General features: G+C 36.4%; 1 protein-coding gene across 2 annotated transcripts in view; it reads left to right on the top strand.

Moving 5' to 3' along the window:
- Nucleotides 1-1,130: 1,130 nt before the first annotated feature.
- SALL3 (spalt like transcription factor 3) overlaps nucleotides 1,131-13,363 on the top strand; it is a gene marked incomplete at both ends in the record, with an annotated part of 20,611 nt that continues 8,378 nt past the window's right edge. For both annotated transcript variants that reach the window (XM_081325394.1, XM_081325393.1), the window contains one exon: nucleotides 1,131-1,209. In XM_081325394.1, the coding sequence (XP_081181520.1) occupies nucleotides 1,131-1,209 (79 nt within the window). The remainder of the gene's footprint in view (nucleotides 1,210-13,363) is intronic.

Genomic DNA, 13,363 nt, shown 5'->3' with positions numbered 1-13,363 from the left:
GGGGAGAGAGGCTGTTAGCACAAAGGAGGAGGACGAACGCCAGAAGTGAAAGACAGAGAAGTGCTCAAAGTCTCCCGAGTTTGCCTGTTTACTTTCCCCCCCCTCTTCCTCCCCCCCCCAAGAGAAACAGAAGCCGCTTCCGGGCCAGGCTTGAAGGAATAAACTACGGGAGAATAGGACGTGAAGATTTAGAGGCAGCGAAAGGAAAGAGATAAGAAAGGAAAATATATTGCTTTTTTTTTTAAAAAAAAGTCTCCCCTCAAGGACATTTAGAGGCGCCGCAGAAAAACTTAAGCGCGCGATGAAGAATAACTTCTGGATAAAGAGGAACCTGGAAAAAAGACAACGAGTGATGTAATTTCAAAAAAAAAAAACCAACCCAAAACCCGAAAACAACAGCGAGGAAAACCAAGGGAGCAGAGCTACCCAAAAAGCAAACCGCGGAGATCCTGCCCTTCTCCCAGCAGTGAAGCTTGTGCACCTATGTTGTGTAAAGTCAATTGCACCCGCAGAGAGTGGTCTCCCCGGACTGCGTGCGTGTGTTTTGCTGCCGCCTGTGTCCCCTCGCTTACTGCCGCCGTCGCAGTCGGTGCCTCTCGCAGGAGGCGCTGCTGGTGCCGGGCAGACGCAGCATTTGGCCGAGCGAAGCGTCTAATTGCCGAACGCCCTCCCGCATTTACATATGCAGCCCGAGTCCACTGGAGCCGGGCCAATCCGCGCTTGCCCCCAGCATCATTAATCGCCATGCATTATTCACAATCATAATTACTGAGCCCCATGCGCGAGCCGCGCAGCCGCCCTATCTTTTTTTGCAGCGCGCTCAGCAAAGCCCCGCGCAGATTACCCCGCCCGGCTGATCCGCCGTCGCCGCTTGGCTCGCTGGCGAATTTTATTTATTCCGTTTCTCTTTGCACGCACGACAAACCACCCACCCCCGCGCTAATTTGTTGCCGTTGAAATAAGGAGGAAGGGGGGTGGGTGGGTGGCGGTCCGACGCCACCAATACACTTTTCTTCGCCACCAAGTCTTTTTTTCCCCCACCTACCTAACCACCCCCCTCCCCGCAGCGCTCCACCTCTCGCCGATGTCTCTGCAAAAAGCAGGCACAAGAAGCCACCTCAGCTAGCAGTATGTCTCGACGAAAGCAAGCTAAGCCCCAACATCTCAAATCCGACGAGGAGCTACAAGCTGAGGTGCTTCCCGAACAAGGTAAGGCAAGGCAAGGCAGGCGGGCGGGATTGGGCGGCCTGAGCCGGGTGCCTACGTGCGCCTCTGTGTGTGTGAGTGTGTGTGTGTGTGTGTGCGTGCGCGCGCGGTGGGTGTTTTCTAAGCCCGGGGATCTGGTGGATTTTACTATCTAGAGGGAGCTTGAGCAGCCCGGAGAAGGCCAGCTTGGGAAGAGGTAGGAGAAACTCGGGTGGGAGTTAAAAGTTAAAGCGGCTCAGCCGAAGTTTTTCGCCTTCCCCCCCCCCCCACCCTCTACTACCACCTCGGAGCAAGTGTTCGCTTCCCACCAAAGTCCCTTGCTGGCAAACTCGGCGTGCAGCGGCGGGCTTGAATTATGGCTGGACATCTGAGGTTAAGCGGGGGGGGGGGAGAGGAAGAGTTAAGTTAGACCGTCCCCGCTCTCGGGAGTTGGAGGGGTGGGAGCGAAGTACGTACTACAAATTCGTGCTTCTTCCCGCCCCCCTCCCTTCCCCTTTCCCACCCCCAGCCCCGCGCGGACGCCGCTGTTTCTCGCCGCCGCTTTTAAGCCGAGCCTCGGTTTGCCGCCTTTTCGTTTCTTTTTTTTTTTTAAACAAATCTGCGTCTCTTTCCTAGTGTTTGACTTTTCGACTGAAGCGGCCGCTTTTTTTTCCCCCTTCCTCGTTCGCCGGTTCGTCCCTCCGCGTTCCCCGCGCCGCTTGTCGTCTTTCCCCCCCCCCCCTCGCAGCAGAAAGTTGCCAAGAGAGTTGAGGACCGCGGCGGGGCGGGAGGGGGGTGTGGGGCGGCGGGGAGAAGGAGAAACAGCAAACGGTGAAAATCCTTTCTGGATCTTTACGGTGGTGTCAGACATCCCCACCCCTCCACCCCCACCCCCCCCAAAAAAAAAAACCACCCCGGAAGCGGCCCTGCTGGAGACGGAGGCGGCTTCCCTGCCCCTGGATGTAAGGCCGGCGAGGCGCTCCCGCCTTCGGCCTGCTGGAGCGTCTGAGGTGGAAAAAAAAATTTTTTTTTCTTTGCGGTTCGCTTTTGTTTTTACTCTGAAGTAAACCCCCGCCGGCGGGCTTGACTGCTGGGCCGGCTCGATTCCGGATTAGAGTTTTAAGTGTAATTCCTGAAGTAACCGAGGGGGAAGGGCTCTCGGTGGGGGGAGTGCTCAGCATCACACACTCACACACACACACACACACACACAGAGAGAGAGAGAGAGAGAGAGAGAGAGAGAGAGAGAGAGAGAGAGAGAGAGCGCAAAGATTGCGCAGGGTCAGTTATGTGAAGCAAGGTTTCCCTCTGGTCCGCGAAATTTTTGGACCTAGGCCTGGCTTTGGGGTGGGGTGCGGGCTGCTGCTTCCAAAGGCCGGGGAGTGTCCCATAAATAAGTAGAGGTGGTCAGATGTTCAAAGGCAAAAAAGAGAGAGAGAGAGAGAGGTCTCTTCTAAATGTTAGGGAGGGAATAGAAGTGACGCCTGGGAATAATTGTCAGGGCCTGGGGTGGATAAATTGTCTGCCCTGGGGCAGAGCTTAACTTGCCTCACGCCTGCTTTCATTTGCCACCACAATTGCCTTGAAGATGTTCTTGGGTTTCCTTAGGATTTGAGGTGGATTATAAAATGGGATATTCGTTCCGGGCTTATTGAAAAGATAAGATTCTTTTTTTTAAAAAAAAGACGAATTTATTTGGGCCCCTTGAGGCCAAGAGAGCCTCCAGGCGTGCTCAGGGTGCTTATAAAACAAGTTGCATCTGGTTTCAAAATGATTTAGCTGCAATTGACTAAAAGGTTTTTGAGCTGCCTTTAGAAGTCAATTTGGAATAATTCTAAAGCCCAGCAATCTGTATATGACATTAAAGTTTATCATTTAGTTTTCTTTCCCCCCCCCTACCACCACCACCTCAGATTACTTTTTTTTCAGTTATGAAGTATTTCATTCTTCCTGTGGTTGTCACTTAAAACTTCCATACTGATCAGGATAGTGATAAAGAAGCAGTCACTGGGAGAATGATTCTTTTGCTTCTAAAAGGCACATTCTAGCTTGATTGCTTTCATTAAAAAAAATCTCTAAGGAAAATTACACATTTAAATGCTTCAGAAAAAAAGCACACAAACATACTTCATTGGCAAGAGGGGCTTGTGGAGGGAGAGAACTAAGCCATAAGAGTTTTGGCTATTCTAAATCATCACTGCAACCATGCAGCTTAGTGCAGCATGAACTGACTTCCCAAGGTAAATGCATTTGTTACATTGGCAATTATTCAGAACTTCTAATTTCTTCCATATCTTTTTTTTAATAAGAAAGTTCTTGAAAGGAAAGGCTGACAACTGCTGATTTGAACAGCTTCTTCGATAATGGTAATAAAATGAAAAACAAGTTTCTTGAAGGATAGTTGAAATTAAAACAAGAGATTCCTTATTTTAAAATATTTTAAATGCCTTCCAAATACTTCATATTTATTAATATTTATACTTAGTAAAAGAAAAATGATAGAAAAAATTATCAGAGTAGATTGATAGATTGATTGGTTTAAGAATGTAAACAATACTCTTAATACTTTAAAAGTTAAGGAAAAACCTCAGTGCCTCATTATGGCACTTCTGGTGAGTTAATAAATTGAAGAAAATTGTTCAACTAGGAGGGTTTTTTGTTTTGCTTAGTGAGTCTTATCTATGTAGCCATGTCACCCAAGATTAGAACAGGAGATATGCTAAAAAAGAAACGCTTGCATATGGTGTGTAGATTAAGAACAAAGCATCTTTTTGTCATGGAAATGGATTTTCTCTCTTTTCCCCCCTTTTTTTGGGGTTTTGTTTTGTTTACTTCATCACATAGAATTTCTCACACTTGGTTTGTTTTGTATTGCCCTCAATGACTACATGATCAAATGAATGGATTTATTTCTTGCGAATAAGAAAGACAGTCTTCCCATCAAAAGGACTACATTGCATCCCAGTGAGGAATTTTAAAGCGTTATTATTGTAGTCACTCAATAGCTCAAAATCGGCTTTACCAGCATCCTTAAAATGCAACAATGTAAATACTTCACTATTTTAGAGAATTGTGATCAAATGTTTATTCTCTTGTTTAATAAATGCATGTCAGTTTATAGAATATAAAATATATGTTGATAATTAGTTACATGCAGAGTTCTGCAATTTCAGACCTCTGATTTACCAAAATCACATCAGGAGCTAAATTAGTTAAGTGTTCAACATTTTTATCTGACTTAGTTCAAATATTCTGCTCGCAGAAAGATTTAACTAGTTGTGTATATTCTAGAATAAGATGATGTTGTAATTTAGACATATCAGGCCTTTTCATTTCACTTTATAAGCAATGCCACTGTTCCTGGTTCTTAGTTCAGCAACAGGCCAAAAACACTTTAAGCATATAAAACAGGCAAAAAAAGTGCAGATAATATTTTTCAAAGATACCCACTATACTAACCTTAGTTCTGTTTAGTATTTTAATTCATGAGTCTCTTAAAGAATTCCTCAAGTTATTGTATCTAGTAAATGTACACACGAGAAAACACATTTAGTGCTGCATTTTAGGATATAATCCATTAAGAAAAGCTGTTAAAAGTAGGTATACTTTTTTTTTCTTCACAGAAAGAATGTTACACAGTAGCAGACAGACTGAAAGATAAATTATATTTAAAATTATATGAAGATCAGTAAATTTAAATAGCAGTCTTAAAAAAGATGTTTTAGAAACACATTAATAATTTGAAACTATAGAGCAATGGGACCTTTTTTTCATAAAGCAGAACCCAAAATAGTCATAATAACATAAGCTACTATGTTGAAATGTTTATTGGAGAGAGAGGTCATGCTTTTGGTAATTTGGAAAATGAATGCTTACATGCAGTGATTAATTAGAATCTGCATAGTAGTTGATGCTGACAAGTCATGAACAAAAGGTATTTATGAACAAAACATTTAAAAGGATGCCATATTGAAAGAAATTGTCATTATAAAGAGTGGCAAGATATCTGAAGGAATTATTATAAATCCCAAGATAGTTAATTTGCTATTCTATATGCTAAATGAGTTGATCTCGAGTATCAGAAGAATTTACATCTCCATTTTAACATTTCTCTAAATCAACAGATTACTAGTGCTATAGAACAGTCTTGCTTTGTTACAACAATTGGAAACACTGCATTCACTTAGGAACCAGATGCATTCACCAATTTCTGGGGGGGAGGGGTACCACATAGCACTTTCAAGTGGATAATAATTGAATAGAAATTAGCTATAAAATTGCTTAAGAGGGATTTCTAGAATGCAATTTGTACATATTAAAGTAACATGTTTTTTTGTTTGGTTTCAGTTTAAAGTGGACCAGCTCTTAGAATAATGATAGGTGGTTTTCAAATAATTGTAAAATGCATTTATATTGTATTAAGGATTTTTGTGACATACTAAATTTGTTTTAAAAACCTGTTCATCAGAATTCTTATATTTGAACTATATATCTTTCCGAAATGCAGTTGCATCGTTTTTTATATTCCAGTTCATCATTCTGTTATTTTGTTGACTTATCCCTTTGAATGTATTCTTTAAAAAAAATTCCTGTTTATTCTGAAGTAAGTTTATTTAAATTCAGTGGGCTTATTCCAGTAGATATAAGATAGCAGGATTAATGTTTATAAGAAACATATAGATAAGTAGAATGTGTTGCTTTCTATTATACTTAACCTATATTACTCTTAAGAACATTAGAGATGATATGGAACATTTAATTAAACATTAAATTTTGTGATTTTTAGCAAATTGCCTTTTAAAATAATGAAAGGCCCTTTTGTATTTTCCAATTTTAAAACAGTTCTTTAAGATATTAGATTTATTATTAGTATGATAGAGCACAATTACCCTATATTATTGTGCACAGCTGTATAGTAGATGTTCACATTATATTCTATATACTATTCAAACTAAAGAATGGTTTAATAGCACATTAATTTAAATTTGCTTATTATACAAATGCAAAAATAAGATAGTGTAATTTTGTGTGTGTCATTACTGCTGGGAGGAGAGAAGTATATATGTGCTCCCATAAATAAAAATATTACAAACATTAATTATCTGTATATGATTACTATCAGCTGAACATTCAAGTTCTAAAGCAAATATTGATTACCTCTTTCTAAAAATATTTTAATACTCTATTAAAATATAATTTAAAAATAAAAAACAATGCAAATAAAAAAAATGTTACTTTGGTTGAAGCACTGAGAAAGCAAAAGCTTTCATTTTTTTGCATGATTTATTGACTGTGCAAAACCAGTGAACTATCTAGAGAATATTAACTGATAAGTACAAGATGTATTAAATTTTGTAAATAATGAAATAGACTGCTGTGATTGATATAAATAAAAAATTGAAAAATTAAATACACCGAAATGATACAATTTGTATCCAAAGTGGCTGCAAACTTTAGAAATATGAACAAAATATCTAGGACAAATGAAAAGTAACTTTTTTCACAATAAATAGCAATATGTAGATCCAAAGTGATATTCACAATATCACTTTGTATGATATTGTATTATAGTATGGAGTTATGTTTCTCTACAGATAAAAAGTATTCATTTCATTTTACAGCATTATTATAGAAAATGGTTTTATAGGGATCTATATGTAAAAATAAAAAATAACAATACTTTATAAATTTGAGAACAATCCCTTTGAAATCTATTGATCTTTGTTCGGAGTAAAGTCAGGATTGTTATCAAATTCATGACAAATCATGCATTATTTAACTTATGAAATGTAAATACTTTTGAGAGCATTTCTAATGTTAATTGCATACAGAAAACAGCAATAATTATGCAGAACTAAGGCAGTCTTATAAAAAGTTTTCATTGTTACTCGAGAAAATAAGAACATCAATAGAAGCTTAAAGCCCACTTTTGTCACAACCACAGAATGCCTGTATATTTTTAAAAAATAATGCATGCATGTTATTTTTAGTGTTTGAGAGCAAATCATTTCTGTTTCCTGTCTCTTAAGTGTTGAGTGTAGTAGAGAGTTTTCTGTTTGTTTTCAGTGAAAAGGTAGGATTGTTGGAGTGCCAACAAGCTCCCAATGAACTTTCCCTGAGGGTGGATAGTTAGAAGTGCTTTGACAAGGTTTGCTGATTTAACCTTTGCTTGTTTTGCCCTGCCAGGGGTGGCCACTAGTTGTCAAGCACATAATACAATTAGTACATCTGTGCAGTTGACCTTGGCAGCATGGCTTACCACTTGTTGTCTTAAGTGTTAACATCAAATCTGAGTGTCAACTAGAGATGCTTATGAGTTTTTACATATTTTGTACAGCTTATCAAATACCTATGAGGTTCAACTCACAAGCTGGCAGTACTAAGGAAAGAGTTGTGGTTTTACACAGTATGTCATTGCTTAATTAATCTTATATAGTGTCATTTACTTAGGTTAGAAAAATAACAGTGATTAGTCTTTCTCTAAGCTAATCTTCATTATTTAAGTGCATTAATATTTCATTGCATAAGCTTTATTAGTGATATCAATTTATCTATGCAGAACATTATGAGAAATTTCATAATGTTCCATGGCTGGATTTTCAATCACGATCATTTAGCACATACGTATACAAACAGCTCTCCTGCTTTCAATGAGACAGTGCTCTATAGAAAATTTCATAGTATCAAACCTGCATATATCTTCTAGAGTTCCGCCTGCTGGCTTATGTCTTTGAAAATGGACGGTTATACAAAAATGGATCAGTCTCTTATATTATTTAGATTTTTGTTAGGCCTTGATTCCTGTTTTACCAAGTTAATGAAATAGTCAACGTTTAATACTTCATTAACTCCCAATAAAATCTTTTATCACTGTAGTCTAAATATTGAACACCAACTAGTTTACAAATATACAACTGAATCTTTGAGATTTCAGTCAAACAGATACAATAATTACATTTTAATATGTTATGCATTGATAATATTTTATCAGCAGTCAAAATGTAGAGTGCTTGATCTGTTCTTAATCTGGATTCATAAAGCCTTAGCAGTTGGTTAAATGTTGCATATGCTTTCTGCAGAAGGCACACGATGACTCTGCCACAGGTGGCTGTTAACTTAAATTGTGAAATTTAGGCCACTAAATAGATGGAAAGAAATATATCAGGGCAATGCAATTTTTGCATAGCAAGAGTGCCCTCCACTGTTCAGATTTATATTGTCGGCTTATGAGGCCTGTAGAAAAAGGATAAAAATTTTGCTATAGCACTCGAAATTTCTTCTACATTGTTAAACACAGTAGGGGTCTCTATTTGTCTCCTCCTGATTCACAGCTTGGGCTCTGTGTGTGATAATTCATCTTTCTTTATGGGATTCAAAGCTATCATAAAAAAAATTAAAAGAATTAATTCAGAGAAAAAGGAGGGGGAGAATGAAATAAAAGTAATGCTTTCAATGTATGATAATTGTTTGATGAAAGAACTGCATGCTAAAAGTTAAACTGCTGTTTATAACACTAGTTCTTATTGAGGAAAATTGTGTTTGATAACATATTAAGGAAACATTGTCATTGTACAAACTAAAAATGTTAAAATCTTGAGATTTATTTTAGTAGTTATTAGTAACCTAAAATCTAATTGAATTATTTGCCAATGTCCATATTAAAAGGGAATTATGCAAGACCTTTTCACACTGTTTGTGTTAGTCTAGAGATACAGGCATTTACAGTTGCATTTTTTCATTGCACATGTTCCTCAAATTGGCTAATTGGGCCATTAGAGGAAAATGAATATATTTATAGATCAGTATTGGGATATTCTGTCCTGACATGCTGAATGAATGTATTTGTTCATAGCAATTTAGTGTGGAATAAGTGTAATTTTATAACTTTTTATTATTATTGTTGATAGCAAAATGCAGCCATCTACCCTTGCCAGGTGAGCAAGGTTGCAATACAATGCATGCCTATTTGAAAAGAAGGCCCATTGAATGTATTGTAGCTAAATTCTACATGGATATATCTTATCATTCAATCTTATTATTTTCTTAAACTGTGCCTATCTTGCATATGCCTTTTAAATGATGCAATCATTTAAAGGAATGTAAATAAACAGTTTCCTTGGAGAAAATGTAATGGCCTAAGTAATAACTTAAAAGGATTTCATTTTAAAAAGTAACAATGATACAATGAATAGAGAAATTGCTTACTGAGACAAGAATAGTTTTTTATATCCTTTTTGTTTGAAAGCTGTTTTGCACAGTTAAGTTATTGGGAGGGCATCCTTGCAACTTTAAGGACGTTCGTTTTTGTTCATCCATTTCTGTTAAAGATGTTTCAGTAATAGTTAAATGGAATAGAGGTCAGTTATATGACCACTGGGCCTTCTCTTTAATGGATAACCCGTACTACTTACAGTGGAAAGAAATAAATGTTCTAATATTGCTCATAAAATAAATATTGGGACAAAATATATTATAAAAACTGGCACTATCGCAAACAGAAAATTTTTAATGCTGCTAACTACTATTGTTTCTTTCTGTCTTTTTCCTCTCACTTGTTAGAGAGGGACATGTTTCATGCAGGCATATAATGAGAAGAAACCTTAAAAAAGACAATTCAGTAACTACCCAGTTAAGATTTTTCCATTAATGTGGTTGAAATTACTGAAGTGTCAGTTTTCACTCTTGTCCTTTACATACACTAAAATTCACAGTTCAGATGTCCTTAATGATTATTGGCTTCTGTCCAAATATTTTTAAATTATTTCAGAAGATCACTGCAGATGGGGACTGTAGCCAAGAAATTAAAAGACGCTTGCTCCTGGGGAGGAAAGCCATGGCAAATCTAGACAGCACACTAAAAAGCAGAGACATCACCCTGTCAACAAAAGTGCGTATAGTCAAGGCTATGGTCTTCCCAGTTGCAATGTATGGCAGTGAAAGTTGGACCATAAGAAAGGCTGAGCGCCAAAGAATTGAGGCCTTTGAACTATGGTGCTGGAGAAGACTCCTGCGAGTCCCTTGGACTGCAAGGCGATCAAACCGGTCAGTCCTAGAGGAGATCAATCCTGACTGCTCTTTAGAAGGCCAGATCCTGAAGCTAAAACTCAAGTACTTTGGCCACCTAATGAGAAGGAAGGACTCACTGGAGAAGAGCCTAATGCTGGGAAAGATCGAGGGCAATAGAAGAAGGGGACGACAGAGAATGAGGTGGCTGGATGGAGTCACTGAAGCAGTGGGCGTGAGCTTGAATGGACTCCAGAAGATGGTGGAGGACAGGAAGGCCTGGAGGAATGTTGTCCATAGGGTCGCGATGGGTCGGACACGACTTCGCAGCTAACAACAACAACAACAAACTTGATCTAAAGAAGAAAACTTGAGATATTTTACATTATTATTACCTTATTTTTCAACTTATATTAAAGATTGACTTGGCCCCAAAGCTGAAGCAGATCTGTATGTTTCTGTGGAATATAATTTCAATAATTAGCTTATAATTGCACTAACTTTCATAATTTATAATTCCTTTCCACATTTAGTGATATGGTTATAAAGAACATATAATTTTCAAATATATATTTTTGAATGAAAATATGTAAGTCATTAAGTCATTCTTAATACGATCAGACTTTAAGCCCTTCATTAAAAGATATATATATATATATATATAAAGGTGGTTCTATTTCAGTCAAAAGGGAGAACTATATACAATTCCCAATTTGTAGGAATGTTTTTTAAAATAATAATAAATCAAATTAACTGAAAAGCTCATTTAATGTATATTTTACATACTTTTCATTTTTAAATTATCCATTTTATACAAAATACTTGCATATGAAAATATTTTTACACACTTCTGAAGATGTGTACAGGTATGAATAAATTTGCATATTAAATCTTGAATAAGGAATTCTTTGTATACAAATTTTGAGGACAACCTCAAGTTTCTGCATTTCAAAAGGATTGAACCATAGTTGTTAATAGGTTATCATGAAACATTAGATGTATTTTCAATATTAAGTTATTTTATTGGCAGATGAAATTAAAAAAATGTTCCCAGCTAAAATATGCCTGCTCTTAATAGATTAAAATATGTATCAGTTTTTAAGCGATAGTTTGATTTTCATGTCAGTGCACTGAAACCTAAAATGTAAGTGCAGTTTCAGGGAAAAAAAATCTTCAATATCATAAAGTGTAGTTTGATTGTCTCCATTATTTTTATATGCCTATGATAGACATGAGACCAAACTGTCTGGGAGAAGCAATTATAAAATTCTATATTTAACACCGGAATTTTAATTCTAGAATGATAAAATAATTCATTTTAAAACTCCAGGACATACTATCTTTTAACTCTGATACTCTAATATTTCTGTACAAAATGTTGGTAAGTACATACACATATCCTATTTTATCCTTAGAGCATTACTGAAAAAAGTTATTTCCGACTGAGTATCATAATTGAATAAGATTTAAAAAGAAATTTCCTTTACCAGACCTTATATTCTATATCATTTTGGCTCTCTTATATTGTCCTTTGGGACTTCAATCCTAAATATGCTTACTAGTGCTAACATATACATTTTAAATTGTGTGGTCAACATGAACTGAAATGATGTTCAATATAAAAATCATGTAAAGCTTTTATGTACATGAAGATTCCATCCTAACCACCTAATACACTCTTTACTTTTCCATTAAAATTAGTGCAAAACTTCATGCTTGATTTATGCTTACAGTTTTTAACCCAACTATAATTTGAACTCCCAAATGTACTAGCAGGCCATGTTTGGAAAGCCTTGTTTGCTGTAACATTGTCATAGATGCCTAGCACTTGAGTATCCATGCCAGTCTTTCAGAAGAAGACCAGTATTCTTTCTTTACAGGTACAAGTAGGCCATAAATGTGGCTTGTCAGTCAGATATTATCACATTAGCTTAACGTACACATGAAATAATACTTAATTTCTTATTTTTTCAATATAAAAGATGCCAGGCCAAAACAGCTTTTTAGAATAAGCTACTTCAAGAACACTGATTTAAATTGTTGCCATAATAATTCATAAACAGATTAGGAGGATAGACTGAAATCCACAATAGTTACTGCAGTAGTTCTCCTATATTCTGATTATTGAAGATAAAAGGAGACATGCTTGTGAGACAGAAAGGTACACTCAAACAATTACAAATATTACATCACATAAATATGTGAGGATGTTTTGAATTGCAAAGTGATAGACTCTGGACCACATGGATTTGCCTTTAACTTTTGGGTTTTGATTTTCTTGGAAAAAACCTTGCTTTTGTAAAGTTTGAATTAAAAACTTGCAGTAGCATGCAATAATCATAATAGTAAAGTTGGAAGGGACCTTGGAGGGTTGCAAAAACATTTGTGCCCTAAATTCTGATAGATGGTTTGACACCGTGTTAGAATGACTGAAAACTATTTTTTTCATATATGTTAATTAGCTAGATTACAACTATGAGCAAGCATCAAATTTGTAGATAGAGCTAGTTGTTAAATTTTAACAGATGAATATATAAAAAATATTGTTCATTATTTTTTGTATATTCTATACTTGGATGAAATTTAATTTTAACATGTAGTTCCATAGAATATTTGAAATAATTTCCTATTGATTTTAGAGAGTCGCAATTAACAAAAAAAAACAACAACCCACAAATACAAACTACCGGTAAGCTTTTACTTCTGCTATTGTGTTTTTAAAGAATGTTGACTCCATTTGAAAGCCAGTATGACGCAATTCAGGTGATCTTACCTGAAATTAAATATGTAAAAAATATTTCTTAAGTGGCTATAAGATTAGATGATCTCTTTGGAGCTACAGCTTTTTCCAATAGTAAAATGCAGATTAAGGTTATACTTTCTATTTTATGAATTAAGTTAGCTTGGGGATGCTACTACAATAGGAAAATTTTAAAAAAAAATTATTAAAGAGTTTTACAAAAACAAAATTTTACAATATATCCCCAAATCCCTCCCACCCCAAACCCACCCACTTCCCCCCCCCACTTCCCAGAGCTAAATACAGGATTATAGTTACAATAATCATATTCTAAATAAAAATTATGCATAATATACAATTAACCAAATTCATAATGCGCTTTAACTCTCTTTTAACATAACTACAAACAACGTACCAATAACAATATCCCACTAA

The sequence above is a fragment of the Vipera berus genome, assembly GCF_964194415.1.
Source record: "Vipera berus genome assembly, chromosome: 3".
NCBI classification, from domain to species: domain Eukaryota; kingdom Metazoa; phylum Chordata; class Lepidosauria; order Squamata; family Viperidae; genus Vipera; species Vipera berus.
The sequence above is the reverse complement of the archived record's forward strand: the minus strand, read 5'-3'. Positions and strand labels throughout refer to the sequence as shown.